We start from the raw sequence: 25,503 nt of genomic DNA on the forward strand, positions 1-25,503 counted from the left end.
GTTTGTGCTCTGGTGTTTGTATGTGGTTGTTAAGCTGTTGTGCGTGGTTTATAGCCTATTGCTGTAGGTTTCTAAGGTGTTTCTAGGTGGTTGATAAGTTGTTGTGACGGTTTATAACCTGTTGCTATGGGTTGCTAGTGTGTTTCTAAGTTGGTGATAAGCTGTTGTGAGTGTTTATAGCCTGTTTCTACAGTATGGGTTACTAGGTGGTTGCTCTGGTGTTGTGAGTGGTTTATAGCCTGTTTCTACAGTATGGGTTGCGCTGGTGTTGGTGGTTTAAAGCATGTTGCTATAGGTTGCTAAGGTGTTTCTAGGTGGTCGATAAGCTGTTTTGAGTGTTTATAGCCTGCTGCTGTAGGTTTCTAAGGTGTTTCTAGGTGGGTGATAAGCTGTTGTGGGGTTTTATAGTCTGTTGCTATGGCTTGCTAGGGTGTTTCTAGATGGTTGATAAGTTGTTTTGAGAGGTTTAAAGTCTGTTGCTATGGGTTGCTAAAGTGTTTATAGGTGGTTGATAAGCTGTTGTTCGAGCTTATAGCCTGTTGCTATGGCTTGCTAGGGTGTTTCTAGGTGGTTGATAAGTTGTTTTGAGAGGTTTAAAGTCTGTTGCTATGGGTTACTAAAGTGTTTATAGGTGGTTGATAAGTTGTTTTGAGCATTTAAAGCCTGCTGCTATGGGTTGCTAGAGTGTTTCTAGGTAGTTGATAGGCTGTTGTGAGCGGTTTATAGCCTGTTACTATGGGCTGCTAGGGCGTTTCTAGTTGGTCACTTACTGGCCCAAGTCGGAAAATCCAAGTCTCTATGATCCTTTGGTCATTGAATATGTTTGACCAATAGTTTGTACCAATGTTGGTTATGTTTAAAAATACCAACAATGTAAAAGTAAACTGCTCACCAGTGACAGAGAAGCACCCAACAGTCTGTTCTTGGGTTCCTGAGCCACATGATCCATTATGAGGAACACAGGGCCCCTGAGATGTCACTCGCCAGAGGAAGCAGATGGGGTCATCACAGATCATTGCTTCGGTGGTATGAGGGCAACTGTGCGACTCTACCCAAGACTCTGTAATTACAGAACGTTTCCTCACTCTGAAACCTGAAAAAAAATCACAGTATGCACATACAATATAATATGAACTGTCAATAATCTAAATTTAATTAGATTTCTTAAGACATGTTCACACTGCAAAGGCAGCACAGAAGCCAAATACTAAATTAGAGTCAAGGGTCAAGATTGGTTAGCGTGGATTATAACTGTAAGATTATGGGAGTCTCTACTAACAGCTTTTTAAAGGGAACTGTGTATTTAGATGAAACTCTGTGACTAATCTGTATGAATTCGTACATCTCATTTGTTGTACAATCTTCTTTCACTCAGGGTTAAGGGGTGGGGCTTCATTATTTTAAATAATTACACGTTTTGAACGATTCACATCATACACATTCATCCGCATTATTAGTCACCACGTAAAATTACATCCATATCATATTAAAGTTAGTGCACAGCACTTTTTTTCCATCTCCCTTTGACCTCACATCCTACACAAATATCCAGTCAATGAGATGAATAGGAATCCACTCAGGCAGCTTTCTCCATGTGATACAAATCTACAAGACAATCACATTGATAAGGATGTATACTTCTTTGTGTAGAATCTGCAGAAAAGACGACTCGAACCAAAAACACTCACTGTTGCAGCACACACCATTCCCTAAGAGAGCTTTTACAGCAAGCATAAATAATAGATGAATACAACTGTCCCATCACTGTCAGCTTACTAAAAGGGGGCAGGACAACAGCTCAATTTCAGAAGCACGCCCCCTTTCAGAGTTGTCCCCTCGGACACAAACCATTTACAGTTCTGAGAAGAAAAACCAAGGTCAAGGATGCAAACACGTGTGTGTGCTGAGAGAGATTTAGAGGAAATGTGTGATATGGTTTTATGGGATGTTTTTTGTCTCTTACCTCTCCTCCCTTGAGGTTCTAAACAAGTGTCACGGAGACAAGGGCCCCAAGGTGACCAAGGGGTGAGGGGGCAATGTTTCTGACAGGGGATGGAGCTGGACTGAGCCAAGGTCGGTAAAGGTCCAGTGCACAAGTTTCTCCTAACAGGCCTGTTGACTATAATGGAAAACATTCAGGAATAGAAACAGAGAGAGACAAGAGAGATTTACCATAACGCTTCTCCACAGGAGTTATTCTATTAAAATTGTTTTCTAAACTGTATGAAATGCATTTATGGAAACCTAATATAAGTCTGCTCAAAAATAAATGTTATTCAAATCCGCCCTTTCACTGTGTGGCCACAGATTACCATTTAAATCAAAAAACAGAAACACAGAGAAAAATAAATCCCGTCGGTTAGCCCTCAGCATCAACCGCCCATAAAGGATTAAAGAAAATAAAAGCAATCTTCCCTGTCTAGGAAACTAATCGGTTTACTATTAAAAATAAAACACTTTCATTTGAGTTGATCAGATTTGTTTATTTACTATAAATTAGAGATAATCAGCTCTAACTTTACCTGAATCAGCTGTTAAAGGATTAGTAAATTTTTAAAAAAAAATCCCGATAATTTCCTCACCACCATGTCAACCAAAATGTTGAAGTCTTTCTTTGTTCAGTCGAGAAGAAATTAATTTTTTTGAGGAAAACATTCCAGGATTTTTCTCATTTTAATGGACTGTAATGGACCCCAACACTTAACAGTTTAAAATTGCAGTTTCAAAGGACACTAAACGATCCCAAACGAGGCATAAGGGTCTTATCTAGCGAAACGATTGTCATTTTTGACAAGAAAAATACAAAATATGCACTTTTAAACCACAACTCGTCTATCTCCGGTCCTGTAACGCACGAGCGCAACCTTACGTAATTATGTAATGCCGTGGAAAAGTAACATGTTACATATATGAAACGCACATTTGCGGACCATTTTATACAATAACCTGACACAAAGACATTAATTAGTATCATTCCACATACAACCACATCTGAACGGTCCTCTTTCTCCACACTTGTAAACACTGGGGCGTAGTTTCGCATACGTCATCCGTGACCTTTCGCCGTGATGACGTATTACGTTAGGTCGCGCTGGCGAGTCACAGGACCGGAGATAGACGAGAAGTTGTAGTTTAAAAGTGCATTTTTTGTGTCAAAAATGACAATCGTTTCGCTAGATAAGCCCCTTATGCCTCGTTTGGGATCGTTTTGAGTTCTTTGAAGCTGCAATTTTAAACTGCATTAAAACTGCTAAGTGTTGGGGTCCATTACAGTCCATTAAAATGAGAAAAATCCTGGAATGTTTTCCTCAAAAAACATAATTTCTTCTCGACTGAACAAAGAAAGTCATCAACATTTTTGATGACATGGTGGTGAGTAAATAATCTAGATTTTTTTTTTAAGAAAATGGACTAATCCTTTAAAAATACATATTCTACCCGCCACCTATGAACCTATGATTTTCTATAGTATTGTGATTCACAACAGTAGTCATAATGATACAGTGACATATCACACTGAAGTATATCGCTTTTAAATGAACATTAATTTAAAGCAAAAGTTAAAATCCATGCATTGTTTGTGTGGATATAACTGCAATCTGCACATCACTATTGTATCTCAAAAAAACACATGGAATATCACAGTATGCTTTTACTAAATAATAATGTGCTGTATTAAAAATCAGTGGCCTTACTATGGGATGGAGCTGTGTTGTTATGGATTTTGACACAATACGCCTCTCGGGTCTGGATCCCACCTCCACACAGGACACTACTGTTGCTATGGCGATGGTCCTGTTGACTCAAAAGGGGAGTAACCTGACATGGACTCCATTTGGTCACGCTCCATTCATACCTGGATTTCCAGTAAATTAAGATGAAGAGAATGCAGCTCAAATCACATTGATCCGTTTAGTCTTTTTAAGAAAAAGAAAAAAATGTAACACTTTACTTGAAGGGGTGTTCATAAGACTGACATGACACCTTCATAATCATGACACCATGAACATGAAAGAGATTTTATGCATGTTTATGACAACTGTTAATAACTGTCATTTGTTTAATTATGTAATTTTTAATGCAAAGATGACAGTGTTTTTTTGTTATGACAACTTGACATAAACCAATACATTATAACTTGTCACGACAACTTGACATTACCAACACAACATAACTGACCACTTTTTACAAGCGATATGAATTGAATTTGTCATTAAAATGTCATTAAGTGTTAATACTCTGTCATATGAATATTTTTCTTGACCTCAGCTATAGTGTTAAAAATATAATTTGTCATTAAAATGTAATTAAGTGTTAATAGAGGGTATGCATTGATGTCACTTTTCCACGTGACCACACAGGAACTCGCCCTGTTGAGTGGCAAACTTTCAACAAAATGGCTGGTTTTCATAGCGGCTGCTGCGAAAATGCCAGTAAAACTGACTATTATCAGATTAAATTGAATTTAGTTGGACTTGATAGCAGTTAAATTAGTTATATTTTCCAAGCATCTGTGCTTTATTAGGGTGTTTGTCTTGGGAAAAAAATATTTCAAATCATTCTAAAGCATCTGTGTATTCTTTAATATTGCATATTAAAATTTATTTAATACCTAATTACATTAAAATTGTGTACTTTTACTTGAGTATGTTAATGTACTTAAATATTAAATGTAAAACAAAAACTTGTATTTATGAAATGTAATAAAGTAAAAATTATGATAATATGCTTTGGAATGTATGTTTTCCAGATAAAATACAAATACTTAAAAAAATACTTTTAAGTAGAAAGTAAAACCTCTGCTTGATAGTGACCCTAGCAACTTATCAACCCACCTGTGGTCTGTGGACGTTGGCATGAACGATCAATTTTGTTTTTTGGCAGTCTGTAAAAACGTTAGCTCAGAATTCTTGTTAATCTGTTTGTACAATCTATCGCACAACAGCTTTTTCAAATTTAGTCGTGTTTTCCACGCGTTTCCGCTGATTTCACCCTGTACACAAATGCTGCTGCTCCGTCTTTTGCCACTCAGTGGGCGTAACCGCAGTCATTTTCACCAAAGGTGACGTCACGTGCATACCCTCTATACTCTGTCAAATAGTTTTATAACAATGTCATCTTTGCATAAAAAATGACATAATTGAACAAATAACACTTAATGACAGTTGACATAAATGTGCGTTAAAGCTCCCGTGACAAACGTGTCATGTCAGTGTTATGAACACCCCTTCAAGTAAAGTAATATCAAAAAGGTATTTAAAAATAATTACATCTGCATTTTTACCTTGCGCAAAATGCCAGCGTGTCTTCCAAAATATTACAGCGTTGTGCTTCCTCCAGTGCGGGGCATGACTCTCCACCAATAGCTGCTCTCTGTAGGGTGCGGTATCTACTTCTGAAGCCAGGTGATTGGTCGGACGTTCGACAGGTCTTTGAACAAGGACTCCACGTTGACCAATCAGACACTTTGCAGTCTCTGGGCATCACGCAGGATCGAAAGTTCGCCGGGTTGTTGTCATGGTCACAAAGGCTAGAGAAAAATTTACTGCATCATAACATTTACAACAAAAAATTTATGACACTGTAAAATGAAGAATTGTAGTGTTGTAAAAAGTTGACTGATATGTTGTGGGTGTTCTTTACACATTTACTGGGTTTGTACGTTTTTCATTTTAGTTGTCAAAATGCTATGCTATGTTTTTGTAGACAATTTTTTTGTTTCAAAAAAGTCACATTAATTGAAATGGTTATTAAAGGTTTTCTGCTATGACTGTTGCCTTTTCTAATAAATGTTTTCATTTGCTTCTTCTGAAGCTGTTGGCATGCATTTAGCCTCTGGCTCGCATGATAAAAAAGGTAAGAATATAAACAGAATATTTCTCAAGCTGTCTTTAAACTCTCCAAGGCTTTAACATTGCTGCTGATTCTTGTGAATATATTGGCATACAAAACACGACAAAGCAAACTATGAAATCCTGTGAGAGAGAGTTGGGGTGGTTTGTGGGTGTTTCAAAAGTTTTTTCTGGCTTAGTATAAATGCGAAAAAGTTTGAAGACCACGAGGGAAATCTTGTTATCTGCAAACATGTGAAAATTATATTAATGTATTAGTCATTTTGTGAAAACGAAAGCCATTTTTGCTGGTAACAATCAAAGTTCCTTTAGGAAAGTCGCACCACTGGGCGGCAATGTTTGCAACGCCTCCGGGCAGTTATTTCAGTCATGCAAGACTAAACTCCTATCTACTTGAATGGTGAAAGACCGATATCTCTAAAATCATTAGGAAAATCTGTGAATAGTAAGAATCTGACATGAAGACAGTGAGATCAGTTTTATGCACAAATGTGCGACACAAATTGGCTATGTGATGACAATTACAACATTAAGAATTACCATATTCAGATGTATGTGCATATTTTAAAACCTTTATATACTTGTGAGGAATTGAAACAGATGAACCCAATCGCAGACAGGGATGAATAAATACTGACACTTTATTATAACAAAAAGGAAAAACAAAACCCGCGAGTGGGCAAACAACATAAACAGGAAAATATACCAAGACTAAAACACTAAACAAAGAACAAGACTAGACTGGACTAAACACTAGATAAACAAAAAGCTAAACTAGACTTGACTAAACAAAGTACTTACTGGCAAAGGACAAGCAACGTAAGGACACAGGATACAAAACGAACGTGCACAGAACAGCAAACACAAGAGCCGTTTCTCAATACCAAGTACGCCAAACTCGGACTTGTGTCCTTCGTAGTTCGAACTTGCAAGTTCAGACTATGAAGAACGAACTCCTGATGTGAAATGCATTCTGGGAAACTTCGCTGTCATAAGTCCACACAAGTCTCCTCTGATGCATCCTCGATAAAATGGGCGGATCAACAACACATCCGGGGATTTTATGTGAACTTGGGCTTGATGCGAACTTTGAATTGGAACAGTACTTTGGCCACGACTGATGATGTTTCACAAATCCACAAGAACGCAAGTACAGACAAGAACGCATATTGAGAAACGGTGAAGGACTTTAAATAAGAGAACTAATGAGGGGAACAGGTGAAAATCATAACAGGTAAGGGATCGGGTAAAAAGTGACGAGAACCGGGAAATGTGTGGTCAGAATAAACCAATACTAAAACCACGCATCTCCCACATGAAACATTGTACTGTCAGAACCCTGCCATGCTGAACTAGATCTAAATACAAACAAGGATCTGGCAGGATCCTGACAATACTCATCTTAAGTGTGTGTTAAGCCCGGGATACACTGTACGATTATTGGCTGTCCCAGACGAAAGATTGCCATCGTGAAACAATCGTCGTGATTTCTGTGATCTTGGCTCTTCATCTGTGGTCCTATGTCGTACAATGAGAGAGGTTCAAAGACGGACGTTTTCCCGGTCTTGCGTCCAAAGATAGCCTACGATAGTTTTCTGACAGTGTCAGAAATCCGGCATGATCACTGCACAGTGTGTTTGCTGCTACGACCTGCGCGCCGGTATTTGTTTACCACGAGCGCATGCTGGTGACGTTGCGCAACGTGTGACGCTGCCGCCGAAGCTTCCGTGTCATCATCGTACAGTCTACATGCCTGTCGTACACGAGTTTAAAGGCTCCGGGTCGCACAGTGTGAAAAGTTAATGATCTTATAAGAGGGCAAAAATCCTCAGTGTATTCCGGGCTTTAGAAGTGTCAAGTAAGATTTACTAAAAGTTGTTCACCAAAGTTGTTTACTCATTCAGCAAAATGCATCACTGAATAAATAATATTTGGCAGAGAACAATAAATAAATCAATACATTTAAAAAACTTAAAAGTCCTTAGCAACACATATTACTAATGATAAATAATTATTTTTATATATATATATATATATTTAGAATATGAAATTTACAAAATACCTTCATGAAACATGATCTTTACTTAATATCCTAATGATTAAAAACATGGATAATTTTGACCTACAAATGAAGAGTTTGGTTCCAAAATGCAATAAATGCCTTTTTTTATTAGTTACCACTAAAATCAGTATTATAATAGTTCAGTATTATAAAGTAAATTCTTAATTTTATGCAAAATCTGTTATCTGCCGTGTTATTCTGTCATCTTTTCTCCCTTTTTTCCAAAACGTGTTAAAGCCGGTCCTCCTTCTCTGCAGAATGCAATAAATCCGCTCAACAAATCATAGCGCACCATTCCACACATTGTAAACAATAACGGCGGTGCGTTGAATACACACGGAATCCTAGTTTTCCTCATCTACTTTGTACTTCGTGATCAACAAACAAACAAAAACAGAATAATACTTTGATGGCATTGATAAACCTGTGGTGGTTTTCTGTGATAGCGAAAAACGTAAGCCATCAAAATCTAATAATTTATGTGAGATGCACTCGGGCGAAGGAAAAATGCCGGCTGTTGCTTGTAGGATTGGTTTATTGCATGTTACGCCCAAAACACTCATTACTCATTAGGAGAATATGAACAACCCTTTTCGACCATGCGTTTGGCGCACAAACCATTTTTTCCACCGTTAAATTAGCAAAAGTGGCAACAGACACGCCCATTTAGACCGTGCGCTTCAGACAATGCCCTTAGATCGTTAAAATAGGGCCCTTAGGGTCTAAAGTCACTTTTCCAATGTCATAAAATATTTGGTAAGTTCCCAAAGTTGGTTCAGTCAGAACTGTGTTCTGGAATTTGATTTCCATGAGCTACCGAGGAAACTTTGTCTATAGACCTGAACTCAACAGATGATATTATTGATTTTTATCAAATACAAACTTTTATAAACCAAAACATAATGCAATGGGATTTTGTTTTTCAGTTTCTTTGTGAAATCTCTGCTTTTAAGATAAAAGCTGTGGTTTACTCGTCTCACTGGAATTCCTCTGTACTACAGCGTAGTGTTTCCCAACATGTGGGAATCTTCTGAATTGTGTCTTAAATTTTTATATTCACTGCAACACATTGAAGTCCAGCGCTCTCACTGGAGCCTATTACTGGGCTTCTCAAAAAAGCAACAAGTACTATTTCCATTAAAATCGAATTAAATATTAATCAAGTATGGCAGGATTGGGATGTTTCCTGGCCAGATAAACGGCTTCTCTAGTTTCTTTATCATCCACAGTAAAACATATCATTAAGACACTGTGTAATAAAAGAGTAAATGCAAGAATAAAGGGATGTTCTTTTGTGTAAACAGTTTCAGATATTGTAACAGCTCAATAGTGGCCAGATGAGTAAAATGTAATAAAATAAAGACTCTATGTGACATATTATAATAAAGGTGTACATTTTTAAGACAACATGTACACTGACTGTATAATTTCATCATGTCTCCTATAGAGATGCATAACGATTAATCGTGATTAATCTATAGCAGAATAACAGTTTTTGTTTACATCATATATGTGTGTGAACTGTGTATAATAATTATGTATATATAAATATGCACAAATGCATGTATAATTTTAAGAATTTTTTTTTATATATTAAGTATTTATTTTATTTTAAATTATACATAAATATACAAATGTATATAAACTTGTAAACATTTCTTCTATCTATCTATCTATCTATCTATCTATCTATCTATCTATCTATCTATCTATCTATCTATCTATCTATCTATCTATCTATCTATCTATCTATCTATCTATCTATCTATCTATCTATCTATCTATCCATCCATCCATCCATCCATCCATCCATCCATCCATCCATCCATCCATCCATCCATCCATCCATCCATCCATCCATCTATCTATCTATCTATCTATATATATATACATATATATGCATGTGTGTGGATTTATCTATACAAAGTTATTATATGAAGAGTTTTGTTGCAAAACGAGATAAATCTATTTTTTAACATTTTTGTCAAAACATGTTTATTATTATGTTATGATGTTATTATTTTGTTTTATGGTGCTACTTAGCTGTATTTTTTAAGTTATGAATGTTTAAATCAAAACAAACCAACTGCAGTTGCATTGAAATTAATTGGAATGCACAACCAAAAAACAAGATTTCTGAACAATTAAAAAAATGGTGGTTATCTCATTTTGCAACGAAACTCATCATATACAGTTCAACACATATATGATGTAAACAAAAACTTTAATAGATTAATCGTGATTAATCGTTATGCATCCCTAATCTCCTATTCTCAGAGAAAAGTCTCAGTGTGAGTAGAAGTTACAGGATTATTTATGTGGTCATAAAAATTATACATGTATGGATGTGTAGATTATGTATTCATTTTTTAAATAAAGACCCACCTAAGCATCGAATTCTTCCCATCACTCCTTGTACAACGAAGCTGCCTGGTCTGGTAGCCGATTGTGATTTCCCACAATGCTTTGTGGCCTCTTTTATCATCATTGTGATTTTGGTGATAAACATTTTCAGTTTGCCGCTTGACAAAGTACGAACCTTTGCCTGCTTGTTTCCCATCCAGCCCAAAACTAAAGTCCACTGTTGTTTTTCCAATGGGTGCCTTTCCTTTCACTCTGCAAGGGCTCCAGGGCCCTACCCATAAACTGTAACTGTACTCCTGTTGGTCAGATGGACATAGGGCGGGGTGGGTGTTGTCATAGTTACAAGGGCGTGTCTGGGTAAGACTGGGACAGTCAGCTCCTCCGAAAAGGGGTGCGGCCAGAACGTGCCTGGTGCGTTGCTGGAGAGCCGACCCGCAGGTACGGCTGCAGGTGGACCAATGAGAGAAGGCGGAGACGACGCAGTCGATAGGGCAGGGCAACAAACACGCCTGCTCTCGCTCGGGTGCCGAAGAAAAAGCTTCACACATACGAGGGCTCACCGTGGTGCCGTTAGTACGCTTCACACATTGCACACCTCGGCTCTGTACTCCACGCTGGGCGGTCACACTTGGATTGGCTGGGAGGAAAGGGGTCGGGGTGCAGGGACCCCAAGGAGACAAGTGCCATTCGAACAGATCCTTCTGCCATTCGCACAACAGCACACACACTCGCTGGTGTGGTGGGCGTTCAGATGGAAAGCAGTTGGACTCATGTGTGCTCCAGCCTTCGGAATGGATACACCATACTGAGCGATTCTGAAGTCCGACTGAACCGCAATCACTGGCTATGCATAAACCCCATACACCTGCAGCAAAACAGACAAATTACATTTATTTTTACAGTCACTATTGTGTAGCAAAGCAAAGTAACAACAACTGGATTTCAAACCATTACATCATTCTCTGGGGAAGTGAAAGGTCATCACAACAATGATAAGGTCACCAATGCAGCCAACTAATGGAGGGAGTGATGTCAGAAAATACAATGAAACAAAGAAGCATATGGGATGACATCATTACAAACCAGAGGTCAACCAAAAACGCTCTCATCCAGTCAGAACGGAAGACACAACTTGTCTTGGTATTAAAAAAATCTTGTTTTTAATTAGAAAGCTGTCAATAAATGAAAGCTCAAAATGTAGGATCCAAATGACTGTTCATGTGCACACTGCCCACACTAAGTTTGCGTGATGCAGGGTTTCAAGTAAAACTTTAACTGCTGAGATCTGTCCCACTGAGATCTCCAGCTTAATCAGGATTCGGATGGTTGGCATACTGATTAAAGATGTGGGAATAATCACTTTGGACTGAAGAGATGTGAGGAAAAACCACCATGAAAGGCAATTTCTGTTGTTGTGTTTGTCTCCCTGTGTGTTTTTTTGGTTTTAAGTTGATAAGGCAATTTGACATTTTGAGGGATAAAACAAGGAAAAGAAAAAAAAATGATAAGAAAAGTAGCTTTTATATCTTTGAAATCCTCTTTGCGGTGGCTCTCAAATCTCATCTGCACTTGTGCTCATTCGAATACGTCTGTGAATTTCACCAAAAAAATAAAACCATACAGGTTGGAATGACGTGAGGTTGAGTATATAATAATAGAAATTTTATTGTCAAGTGAACTTTAACAAGCCGAAATACGTACGTGACGCTCTTGTAGCTCAACTGGTAAATTCAAAGGGAATATACTGAAAAAGTGCATCTTAAAATGCAGAAAACAAATTCATTTTCTATAAATCCTAATTGGTCAAGTTTCCACAAAAACATTTTCTTAAAGGGTTCATAGCGTGAAAATCTGACTTTTTTCATGTTTAAGTGCTATAATTGGGTCCCCAGTGCTTCTATCAACCTAAAAATGTGAAAAAGAGCAACCCAGTAACTTAGTTTTGGTAAGCCATTTTCTGCAAAAATGTGAAAAAATAGGTCTTTCAGATTTTGCCTGTTTTGTGAGGTAGGTAGCAAGGCCCACCGCCACTTTATCTGCCCTTATCCAACCCTGGCACTGCCATTTAGTGCACAGAGAAAGAGAGAGAGAAAAAATAATTGACAGCACAAGTTTCAATTACAACAAACCACCATCATTGCGATCAGTGTTTGCATTTCATCAGCTCATTTGCATTTTAAATGACACACCCAAAATCGGCACACTTTTGCTCAGGCATACAAAGTGGCAATTTTAACATGCTATAATAAATTATCTGTGGAGTATTTTGAGCTAAAACTTCACATATGTACTCTGGGGACACCAAAGACTTATTTTACATCTTAAAAAAATCTCATAGAGACGGAGCGCTGTTATGCTAATTTGAAAACCACGCCCACCGGGGGGAAAACAATCCAACCGGCTCCATTCACTTTGTATTACGTGAGGCTGCCTCCCTGTCATCTCCGGCCTATAACAAAAACAGAACAATTCCCAAAAGCCGCTGTGTGACAAGGTGCACAGCCAACAAGCAAAAAAACCCAGAAATACATTTTTATAAGCTGTCGACCCCAAAAAACGAGCGTTTAAAGACACAAAAGTAGATCGCCAACTACGTTTCCCTTCAGTTCTAATAATAGTAGTGCTATGAAAAGTTGCCTGTATACACTTTTGTGTCTTTAAATGCTCGTTTTGGGGTCGACAGCTTATAAAAATGCATTTTGGGTTTTTTGGCTTGTTAGCTGTACATCCTGTCACACAACAGCTTTTGGGCATTATTCTGATTTTTGTTATAAGCCAGAAATGACAAGGGGGCAGCCTCTCGCAATACAAAGTCAATGCAGACGGATGGATTGGTTCCCCTCCAGTGGGCGTGGTTTTCAGGGTATGACCTGTTGAGCTCTGTTTCTATAAATGACCCCTTTAAAGGAACCGTGTGTAGATTTTAAAGGCATCTAGTGGTGAGATTGCGAATTGCAACTAACGGCTGAGTCCACAGCTCACCCCTTTCTTTCGAAACGCATAGAGAAGCTTAGGGCCCTATAATTTCCGCAATCACGGAATCGCGGACGGAATCGCGGAATTGGCCAATTAACACGGAATCTAGTATTAACGCGGAATTTTGCTGAATTTTACATATTTTGAGTAAAATTATGTTTTTGTGTGGGAGACGAACGTATATCTGGGGGAAATGCAGACCGGGGGAAGTAAATCTGTGCGACACGCCCTGTCCCATCGTTTCAGACCCCCTCCAAAACCCTGAAACCATGGCGAAGCGGCTCTCCACGACTCTGCTTTCGTCAGCGAAAAAATTAAGAAATTCGACGCTAAGCACTTAGTTCCGAGCAGGTCTCACATGACTTTTATGTGACCGGAGAACTGTTATTTTGGAAGTTTTGTCAACACTCTGTTCACGGTAAGCGCAAAGATACATGCACTCTCTCATCCACGTCTGTCTCACTGTACCTCTCTCACGTGCACGGGCTCACGCATCTGTCCGAAGTGCGAACACAAATCCTCATGTATTTGTTCAGTTTAATGCATTTCAAGCGAGCTGAGGCAAACTAACTATCCCTCGCATTTAAAATATAATCATCTGCATCATGGCGCCGCTCTCTGTCTCTCTTTCGCTCGCACGTGCAAAGAGCTGCGTGCTCATGCTGCCCGAAGTCAGATCACTATCCTGTATATGTTTGTAAAGTTATATGCATTTCAAGCGATTGTGTATAAAATATGGATCGCGTTCCACTGGATTGATGTGTTTAAGGCACTTCTGAAGGCACCACTGCTTTGACACCTTGTTGTAGCCTCCTGCAACAACACTAAACAATGCATTGAATTGATTTGTGTGTGTGGGTGTGTAAATGCATCTTTTATAGTCATTAAGTAATCCTGTTATCCAGTTTTTCCCCAAATCATTTACACATTTTAATCATTAACTGCACACTCTTTTTATGACTAAAATAAAAGTAAAGGGTAAAAAATATAATTGCCAAAAATTAAAACGGATAAAACGGAATTTGCAAAAATTAAAACGGAGAAAACGGAATTTGGGAAAAAATAAAACGGATTTTATAGGGCCCTAGAAGCTACGGTACATGCTACAGGACAAACATGGCGTCACCTGAGACAACGTAGTGAGGTAATGAGCTTTGTACAGCAGTTTGGGCATTTAGGGCTTCTGTAGAAATATTGGGGTGCAAAATGGCAACTTCCATGTAAGGGACCCTGTGTGTTTATGTAGATAAAATACTAAAGCAGGGGTCTCCAACCTTTTTGTGAGCAAGGGCTACCACAATGGATAAAGCAATCTGGAGGGCTACTTTTTTATATAATCTGCTTTTTTTCTTTTACTTGTTTTTTTAATTATGTTTATCATTGTTTAAAATGTTAACATACATAAAAGAAGCCAAGCTAATATAAATAATAAAATTGAAGCTATTAATAGAATGTGCATTGGCGGGCAACTCACAGACTCTGCGTGGGCAACCTGGTGCCCGCGGGCACAATGTTGGAGACCACTGTTCTAAAGTAATAAAAACAATACAGTTCAGTATGTAAGGTCTTTAAACACCACTAAAAATATAGTTATGTATATTATATTGCAATTCTGTCAAGAGATGTTAAAGTTAAAATCGGGCAGTGTTAATATTCTTTACAGTTAAGGTGCACACAATGACTTGCACTGCTGTGACATGCTCTTTCCAACTTGCAGTCTGACTTGTATATCTCGTGGGAAGTCAATCTCCTCTCTGTCGATCTCCTTGCTGTCACTCATGAGGTTGTCATGGAAACACAGCAGGCAAAGAGATGCACAGGGACCTGAGATGTGAGCAGGACTCTGTCCCACAGTGTCATGCACTATAAAGCTGTGAGACGAGATGAGGTCATTTCGAGGGCACTGGAAGCAAAGAAACCAGCGGCAGGATCATGACTGGTTTTACTCTTGTTTTAACAAGCTTGACACCACGAAGGCAGACATACTGTTTGAACTGCTCTTGTGTAGGACATTTTACCCAGTAGAAGTATCCGTCCCATAAAAAGTCACAGATTATGGACCCTATTTTAACGATCTAAGCGCATTGTCTAAAGCGCACAGTCTAAATGGGCGTGTCCGATTCCACTTATATAATGACGGTAGGGGTGGGCGGAATGACCAAAAATCTATTTCACGGAATGAGTCATTTTATTTCACGGAACGGAATATTTCACGGTATACATGTTTTTCAGTTTATATTGTTTTTTGATGATAAAAATGTACAGAAATAAACCACTCACTATAGCTTTTAACTAAATGCTCACCACAGTTTTAAAATATGAGCAATTTAAAGTTAATAATGTTAAAGTGAAAATGCCCAGAAGATAACAAGAGATAAGTCTTGATTAGACAGAATCTTGTTTTTAATTGAGTTATTAATTTTATAGACTATTGAAGACTATTGACTATAGACTAGTATGGCTTCATTGTATTTTGTATTTATGCATACATTACATTAAACATATGCAATATGTAAAATGAACAGGTATAAATATATGAAAAAACCTACAGGCAGGATAAATACCTGTATATGAGAGAAGAAGCTCTAGATATTATAAATGTGACAGGTGCTATGATGTGATGATCATAAAGTTTCTTTTAAGGTCTTGACGCCCTTTACTTTCTATTAACTTAGACCTCAACATTTGCATCTCTTTCTCATCTATCCGATCAAATATGTTTGTATAAGCAAATGGCGCGTCAAACTACATCGCTCCAGCAGCGCACGTGTCACTGATTTAAACGCGAGTTTTGTCTTAGCTTGCTTAAAGTTCAGAAAACTTTACAACTATTAGCATTATGTGCGAGAAGAACTCTTTATTTGGCGTCGCAGCTCCTTGCGCTTGCTTAGAGAGACCTATGCACGCGAGAGACCGCCGGCTGCTGCATGAGGAGAGAGAGAGAGAGCGCGCGAGAGAGAGAGAGCGCAAGAGCGAGCAAGACAAGAGTCTCGCTGCGTGACCCGCGGTGGATTCACTGGCACTTATTATAAAAATTACACAAATAACTTGTTCATTTTTTTATAAGTGAACTATTTTACGTGTTTCTCCGTCACACTCAGTCTAACATGCTGGAGGGCAGAGTTAGCCACGCCCACTTATTTTCATTATGCGGAATAGACGGAATAGAAAAATCTGTTACGTCTGACATTTTATTCCGCGGTAACGGAATATACCGTCATACCGCCCAGCCCTAAATGACGGGAAAAATAGTTTATGCGCCAAGCGGATGGCCTAAATGGGTTGCTCCTATTCTCGTAATGAGTAATGGGTGTGTTTTAGGCGTAACGTGCAATAAACAAATAAGAGTCTCAGCTCTCATCCCCTTTAAAAGCAAGTTGCGCCATGCCTAATCCCTATTTAGGAAGCGTTGTGAAAAAACAACAACAAAAGAAATCTCATAAATGTCTCCTTTAAAGTTTCAGTAGAGATCTCAACACTGTCACAAACTGAGATTGGATTTGCCAAGTCTGCAATCAAATGATTTCAATATAAACTCAAACATTAGTAAACATTTCATAAGCAGCAATTCACATGAAAACACACAAACCTATAGGGGCGCTTCCATGTTGGGACTCCAGATCTCGAGGGAAGTGTGGGTGTAAAGATGAACATTAGCACTGCTTCTTACAGTATGCTGCTGTACCACATCACCTCAGAAAAAACATCTCATTCTGACACATGCTATTGGTTAAATTACCATAATAAGGATAAATACAAGAAGAGAAACACGAACTAAGTCACCTCCTATTAAGCTAAGCCAGACAGTATTTAATAGACATATTTGGCAACTGGTTTGCTAATGAGCAAGTGTATTGGTATATGATGCTACACAGCATGAGATGACAACACAGTTTTTGTTTTTACAGAAAATAAATCGAATTACACATTTATGATGTCTGAAAGCGCTATGCCCATTAGTGTTGTTTATACGTTTTAAAAACATTTTCTGACCCAGAGGTCTCCCGAGACGGGCCGTTTTCTTCCTCTTAAATGCTCGAAGAACGTTCTAGGCTGGCACTCGTGCACTTTTCGGTTTCATCCTGGGTGCAACAAAAGGGCACATGACAGATTAATTACTCGCTGATGGGCAAAGACACAATTACAGTGCTTTTCTGTCTATCACAGACACTTGGAAATGGAGCTGTTTTTGGTCTGTCACGAGCCTGTGGGAGTTTGCCGATGGGATTGGTGGATTGTTTCATCTTGAATGCAAAAGCAGAGGAATGCTGGGATGAAAGGTGATGATATTACAGTGTGTGTGTAGCTTACTTGTACTTGTATACACTATGTTTGGAGATTTAATTAAATTTATATACACACATGCAAGTCACACACAGGTCCATTAACTCTTTCCCTGCCATTGATGAGTTAACTCGTCAATTAAGGGAAAACGCTTCCCTGCCATTGACGAGTTTTTCACCATATACAATAAATCCGTGGGGTAGCATTAAAAAAACATTTTAAAATAGATGCATTTGTTTAAAGCAAAACATTTAATTACTTACCAGGCTACATGTGAAGTAGGGTTGGGCGATGTCCCCATAAATTGGCAGTTGACGATGGTTACGTAAACCATCGCGATGGACGATGATATTGTTAGGTGGGGGGGGGGGGTAATTTTAATTTTTCGTTATTATTCGTTATTATATAATTATAATTCGTTATTTTACTTTATTACTTCCACTTAAGAAAAGTTGTGCACTTTTTATTTTAATATATATTTTACATAAATACTATTCTGTACTTAAAATCTATAATTTTGTTATTTTACTATCCCAACTACTATAGGTTGCACATAAGGGGAAAAAGTAGCTTTAATCCACTGAAGAAGAGTTGTGCACTTTTAAGCACTTTTTAATCTCTTTACATAAATATTTTTTTCTATTTAAAAGTTATAATTTCATTATTTTACTAACCCAACGACTCCTCCGCGCTTTCCAAATTTTGCACGTAAATATCTGTGCATATGTGCCACCAGTACTCCGTCAGAGAGCGGGTCTTCAGCACCGCGGGGAGCAGCCAGCACTTCAATCCGCAGCTTATTAAAACTAGACAAAGTGAACAGGGCCAGACACATCGAAATTTAAACATGGTCTGTGTATGTAAATCCCGCGTTTCGGTCGGAGTGTTGTTCCCGTTTTATTGTTCTTGACGTTCGCTGAATTCTGGGTTTATATCCTAATCTGCCGCTTCAGTGCAGTATAACCTCAATGTAACAATGAGCACGATCTCCCGAGACACTACAATAGGCTACTAATAAATGATTAATATGGGCTGTTTTCTTGTACAAAATTAATTATTTTAAGATAAATGTACAACATGTAAAAAGACAAGATTCTAGCAATGTCAAGATTAGGGATGGGCATTTTCCAGTAACTTACTATTACCAGTAATTTACTATTACTTTTAATATTTCATTTTTCGAATATTTAAGCTCTTAAAGAACGAATATTCGTTTATTTAAATTATGTTAATTAAGACATGCGTGTTTTGTATTTTTCATTTTGTCATAATTTCACAGAAGGCTTAATTAGGAAATATCCACAACAAGCTAAACTTATATTCTGTATGTATATATATATATATATATATATATATATATATATATATATATATATATGTATGTATTTTTAAGTTGAAAACATTGTAAAAAAATATATTTTATTTATATATATTTTAAATTCTTCTTAAAAAATATCCTACATAAAAAAATGCGTTAAAACTTAATGCGGAGCGAAGTCTAGTCAAATCCTTAGTTTCAAGTCGGTCGTTAGTATTAATTCATTACTGTTTGATCTTACATACATTATATTATACCAAATATTATACACTAACCCCAAATCTAAGCGAAGTTTGAGGACTTGCGAAGTTTAAAGTTTGAGGACTTGACAAAGTAGGCTATCATCATTTAAACAGACTCAAAACACCAAGAGCCCGGAGCAAATGAAAAAACACATCTACATAACCGACTACTCAGTCGCCATATAAATATCTTCTCAGTTTAGTTTGACATGTATTTGTGAATAAAGAAAACCGTATTTATCCTACCTGCTTTGGTGAAAGCCCGTTCTTTTGACTAGATACAATAATGCTTTGCTTTAAACTGCCATGTGCAGTTATCCGGTTCATTTTCAAAAGAGCACCGCATATAATAAATGTTCTCCGTTTCATTTCGTTCTCCGTGTCTGTCTCCTTATTAACAAAATAAAGTAGACTTTATAACAGAAAGCTTACAAATCTCTCATGATGTGTTGATTCGGGCGGCGGAGAAGCACGTTTAATAACACGTGAGCCCTCACTGAGCCAGTGGCAGTCAAATACGGCGCGGCGCGGACAAACCCGGAGATAAAAGGAAAAACTTAAATTCGTCTGCATTGCCAAACAATCAGAAATACATACAAATTAATGTTCATGTATATTTTACATTTAAGTCTGTAAAAGACAGTATAGATGAAGTGAAAAAGCATCAAATAAGTTGTTACCCTTTGGTGGCACATTAAAAACAAACAAACATTCGAATAGCATTTTTTAAATTCGAATTATTATTGCCATTCGAATATCCGTGCCCATCCCTAGTCAAGATCAAATGCCTGACAGGATATTTTCACAGACTAACACACGTCACGTCTCAGGCATAGACTACAGTATTTAAAATAGCATATATGCATTAGTTATATTTTCTATTTAATTTATAGAGCAATTCACGCAAAGATATTAGGTTAACTATAGTCTATATAGAAGAGAGAAGTGTATGTCGACTCGCAGCGGAGTGGGGAGGGGGCGTGGCATCACGATGGTGTCTCTCCATCGTGATGTCAGTCAACCATCACGATGGACGATGATATCGTCTATCGGCACAACCCTAATGTGAAGCTGCTCTTTACGCGTTCTATTGTCTCATAATCGGCCCTCATTTATGTCCAAGAGACTCAATAATGATCTTATACATTTTAATCCTTTATGTTTATGTGCGGCTGCACATTCATGTGATAATAACAAAAACAATATTGCGCCTTAGCTGCCTCAAAACAAAAAAAGCAACGCGCCAACAATGCGCATGAACACACCTTGTTTTCAGACCAGAACGCCCATGGGCGCAAATGCATTTGCTATTTAAACAACGTGGTGCTAAACATGGTAATGATCATTGCGCCGTGTTGAAACTAGCAAAAGACACTTGCATCGCGCATTGCGCTGGGTGTATGATAGGGCCCTATATCTGTCAAGACTGAATAGGTAGTTGAACTAGTAAACTATGCAGCTTGATTTAATGGAAATCCATACGTATTTTACGAGTCGGCTAAATCTTATGAATTCGTAAAAAGTTATTGGTACAAAAACGTAAGGTTATTAGAAAGAAATGTCAAAATGAAATTGTCCAAAAAAACACACAAATGTGGTCGTACGAACCTCGTAAAATACGTCATTTTATATATACGCCATAATATTGTGTTGGTAGGTCACACTTGGTAGAGGGGGCGTTGATGCGCGTCTGGAGGTCTTGCGGCGTTTAACGCGGTATATACGAATCCGCCTCATTCGTGTGTCTAGCTCACGACTCACGAGTTAAAAAATTCAAACTTTGGCGGAAAAACTCGCTGCTTTAACCAATCAGGAGCTTGCTTTAGTAGTGATGTGATTACAGGAAGCGAGCGAAGTCGCAAAAGCCCCTCCCATGACTCGAATTTCTACGTGAATGTCTCGATGACTAGAATTTCACGTGCGAATGACGTGAAAAAACACAAAATGTTCAAGCGGCAAACTAGCCGCGGTAGACGCAAATTTGACGCCTCAAACGTAAGAGATAAGATGTAGAGGTCATACATATCCATACCCATTCCAGCATCATAAGCTATTTCAAATCTTTTATAAATCTTTGAGAAAACGTAAAAACAAAGAGAACATTTGCTTCTCATGAACACCACGACCAACAACTTTGTAAATATTTTGTGTGTGTCTGGTGCTGATTTCCTCTAATTCCCTGCACTGTAATCCTTCAAACCAAAAGAATGAAAGAAATTAACGCTAATTGATTAAATTGCACAATTTATAAAACAGGCAGATATTTGCAACCCAAGATTCTTAGCTAAAGATCTAGTTCAGAGACGCTGAGATTTTCATTTTGAAACAAAGTAGATAAATTACAAGAAAAGACAAAACAGATTTTATTTCATACTAAATATGCAACGTATAATGCAGTGGTTCTCAAACTTTTTGGCGCGTGTGCCCCCGACCCCCATGTATGGTGCATCCCTTAATGCACCCCCCCCCCAAAAAAAATAATGAAATAAAACTTAGAATTTGAATTACACAATATATGTTACATATATATTTTAAGTGTATATCAAATTATACAATATAGTGCTATTGGTTATAGCTGTATTTTTCTAAGGTTTAATTAAACAGAATTTATTATGAAGGAATGTATTATTAAAAATGTCATAAAACTGGAGCCCATCCTTCTGCAAATCTGCAATAATGCAGTTTCATGATATAATTTAGTTTTTATTTAGTAATTATTTTCTCTACATTTTCCAATTATCTCTTGTTTTTATAAAAGTTGCAATTATCTGCCTGTTTTATTTATTGTTCAATTCAATCAATTTAGCATTAATTTCTTTCATCTTTTGGTTTAAATGAAGGATTACAGTGCATGGAATGAGAGGAAATCAGCACCAGACACACACAAAATATTTGAAAAAACTTAATTTCATTCACTTGCTCACGCTGTGATGTAAAAAAAACAACATTTAGCAAGTCCTGCTCCAACCTTCTGTTTTTACAGGAAATGCATCAACACAAGAAAGAAATCTGTGCTCATCAAAAGTTGCTCATTTGCAGAAATACTGACAAAGCATCAGATCTGCTTCATTTAGTCTTTTTTCTGCTTTTAATAAGGTTAATTTCCCTCTTTACTTGTGCAAGATGAAACAGACTTTTGCGTCTGGCTTATGACGCCAGATAGAAGTAGAACTCCATGGAGACGAGTTTAAAATTAGGTTTTCAAGCTGCCCGACTGCTTTTAAGATACAAACTTAGAGTTTCCTTTTCCTCCACACAGACTTCTTATTCCCAAAGCACGTCAATTGTATGATATGAAGCAACAGGAAGAGGAGAAATCCAGAGCTCACGCAAGAAAGACACAAACAGTAAAATAAACTACACAATGCCCAAAGAACCATTTAGTCAGGTTCTGACAAGGTTCTTAAAATAAACCATTCATTCATACACTTTAAAGTATAAATAACCATTCTCTGGCTTTTGGATGTTGCGGCATTTCACCGTAATTCATTGAGAAGCATAGCAAGCATCATCGGCCGATATATCAGTGCATCCCTATTGAGTACCTATAGAGTAGGACTGCATTCTTTATATCTTTAGTTTTATCACATTTATAAAAGACAGATCAGCTCTACCAATCGTTTCTGGAAACACAACCACCTTAAGGCGTACTGCAGGTGGAGTGAGTCAAGAGCAAGAAACACACAGAAAACATTATCCCACTATCTCTGGATAACATAGGATTCACTACGTTCATGAGTCATGACGTTCACATTATATGCCCTTAAGCACCAATTGACCCTGACGGCCGCAAACCGCCACAGGCCAATCGTGATTTAGCAACTGTTACTAGGCGTGGGGGGTCTGACAAGCTTTCAAGTGAGGGAAACATGCCGAAGCGTTGTGAACATGGATTGTGTAAATCTAATACCCGGTAAGAGTTTGGACGGGATGGTAGATTTTTTCCCTTCCCGAAACTTAAAACCTAATTTGATAAATGTCCGACGTGGATCAAGAAGTGTGGAATTTACAACTAAATATCGACAGAATTAACAAAAACACATATGTTTGCTCCAATGTAAGAGCACACTAATGATAGCTGGCTAGCTAACTCAGCCCTGATGAAAAAAACAGCATCAAACCAGCATCCTGGTTTAGCTGGTGGTCACCAGCTAACCAGCCCCCACCCCCCCCCCCCCCCCCCCCCCCCCCCCCCCCCCCCCCCCCCCCCCCCCCCCCCCCCCCCCCCCCCCCCCCCCCCCCCCCCCCCCCCCCCCCCCCCCCCCCCCCCCCCCCCCCCCCCCCCCCCCCCCCCCCCCCCCCCCCCCCCCCCCCCCCCCCCCCCCCCCCCCCCCCCCCCCCCCCCCCCCCCCCCCCACCCCCCCCCCCCCCCCCCCCCCCCCCCCCCCCCCCCCCCCCACCCCCACACCCCCCCCCCCCCCACCCCACCCCCCCCCCCCCCCCCCCCCCCCCCACCCCCCCCCCCCCCCCCCCCCCGCCCCCCCACACCCCCCCCCCCCCCCACCCCCCCCCCCCCCCCCCCCCCCCCCCCCCCACCCCCCCCCCCCCCCCCCCCCCCCCCCCCCCCCCCCCCCCCGCCCCCCCCCCCCCCCCCCCCCCCCCCCCCCCCCGCCCAACCCCCCCGCCCCCCACCCCCCCCCCCCCCCACCCCCCCCCCCCCCCATGAAACGTTGATTTTTCACTCTAAACTGCTTTTCTGAGCTGGAAATCACTTTAAACGGCTTGTTTCATCGTTAGAATGCTCCTGTAAGCATTTTAAGCAGAGTTGTGCACTTTTGCATGAAAAGTCACATTTCAGCCTGAAACGTTGATTTTTCACTCTAAACTGCTTTTCTGAGCTGGAAATCACTTTAAACGGCTTGTTTCATCGTTAGAATGCTCCTGTAAGCATTTTAAGCAGAGTTGTGCACTTTTGCATGAAAAGTCACATTTCAGCCTGAAACGTTGATTTTTCACTCTAAACTGCTTTTCTGAGCTGGAAATCACTTTTAACAGCTTAGAATGCTCCTGTAAGCATTTTAAGCAGAGTTGTGCACTTTTGCATGAAAAGTCACATTTCAGCCTGAAACGTTGATTTTTCACTCTAAACTGCTTTTCTGAGCTGGAAATCACTTTAAACGGCTTAGAATGCTCCTGTAAGCATTTTAAGCAGAGTTGTGCACTTTTGCATGAAAAGTCACATTTCAGCCTGAAACGTTGATTTTTCACTCTAAACTGCTTTTCTGAGCTGGAAATCACTTTTAACAGCTTAGAATGCTCCTGTAAGCATTTTAAGCAGAGTTGTGCACTTTTGCATGAAAAGTCACATTTCAGCCTGAAACGTTGATTTTTCACTCTAAACTGCTTTTCTGAGCTGGAAATCACTTTTAAAAGCTTAGAATGCTCCTGTAAGCATTTTAAGCAGAGTTGTGCACTTTTGCATGAAAAGTCACATTTCAGCCTGAAACGTTGATTTTTCACTCTAAACTGCTTTTCTGAGCTGGAAATCACTTTAAACGGCTTAGAATGCTCCTGTAAGCATTTTAAGCAGAGTTGTGCACTTTTGCATGAAAAGTCACATTTCAGCCTGAAACGTTGATTTTTCACTCTAAACTGCTTTTCTGAGCTGGAAATCACTTTAAACGGCTTGTTTCATCGTTAGAATGCTCCTGTAAGCATTTTAAGCAGAGTTGTGCACTTTTGCATGAAAAGTCACATTTCAGCCTGAAACGTTGATTTTTCACTCTAAACTGCTTTTCTGAGCTGGAAATCACTTTTAACAGCTTAGAATGCTCCTGTAAGCATTTTAAGCAGAGTTGTGCACTTTTGCATGAAAAGTCACATTTCAGCCTGAAACGTTGATTTTTCACTCTAAACTGCTTTTCTGAGCTGGAAATCACTTTAAACGGCTTAGAATGCTCCTGTAAGCATTTTAAGCAGAGTTGTGCACTTTTGCATGAAAAGTCACATTTCAGCCTGAAACGTTGATTTTTCACTCTAAACTGCTTTTCTGAGCTGGAAATCACTTTAAACGGCTTAGAATGCTCCTGTAAGCATTTTAAGCAGAGTTGTGCACTTTTGCATGAAAAGTCACATTTCAGCCTGAAACGTTGATTTTTCACTCTAAACTGCTTTTCTGAGCTGGAAATCACTTTTAACAGCTTAGAATGCTCCTGTAAGCATTTTAAGCAGAGTTGTGCACTTTTGCATGAAAAGTCACATTTCAGCCTGAAACGTTGATTTTTCACTCTAAACTGCTTTTCTGAGCTGGAAATCACTTTAAACGGCTTGTTTCATCGTTAGAATGCTCCTGTAAGCATTTTAAGCAGAGTTGTGCACTTTTGCATGAAAAGTCACATTTCAGCCTGAAACGTTGATTTTTCACTCTAAACTGCTTTTCTGAGCTGGAAATCACTTTAAACGGCT

At 39.0% G+C, this 25,503-nt stretch overlaps 1 protein-coding gene across 1 annotated transcript in view; it reads right to left on the reverse strand.

Moving 5' to 3' along the window:
- LOC141363549 (thrombospondin type-1 domain-containing protein 7B-like) overlaps positions 1 to 17,872 on the reverse strand; it is a 57,187-nt gene extending 39,315 nt beyond the window's left edge. The window contains 7 exon segments of the mRNA XM_073866348.1: positions 893 to 1,093; positions 1,964 to 2,119; positions 3,696 to 3,856; positions 5,285 to 5,530; positions 10,300 to 11,143; positions 14,941 to 15,125; positions 17,802 to 17,872. Of these exon segments, the coding sequence (XP_073722449.1) occupies positions 893 to 1,093; positions 1,964 to 2,119; positions 3,696 to 3,856; positions 5,285 to 5,530; positions 10,300 to 11,143; positions 14,941 to 15,125; positions 17,802 to 17,872 (1,864 nt within the window).
- Positions 17,873 to 25,503: the final 7,631 nt, after the last annotated feature.

This window comes from Misgurnus anguillicaudatus, chromosome 3 (genome assembly GCF_027580225.2).
Source record: "Misgurnus anguillicaudatus chromosome 3, ASM2758022v2, whole genome shotgun sequence".
NCBI classification, from domain to species: Eukaryota; Metazoa; Chordata; class Actinopteri; order Cypriniformes; family Cobitidae; genus Misgurnus; species Misgurnus anguillicaudatus.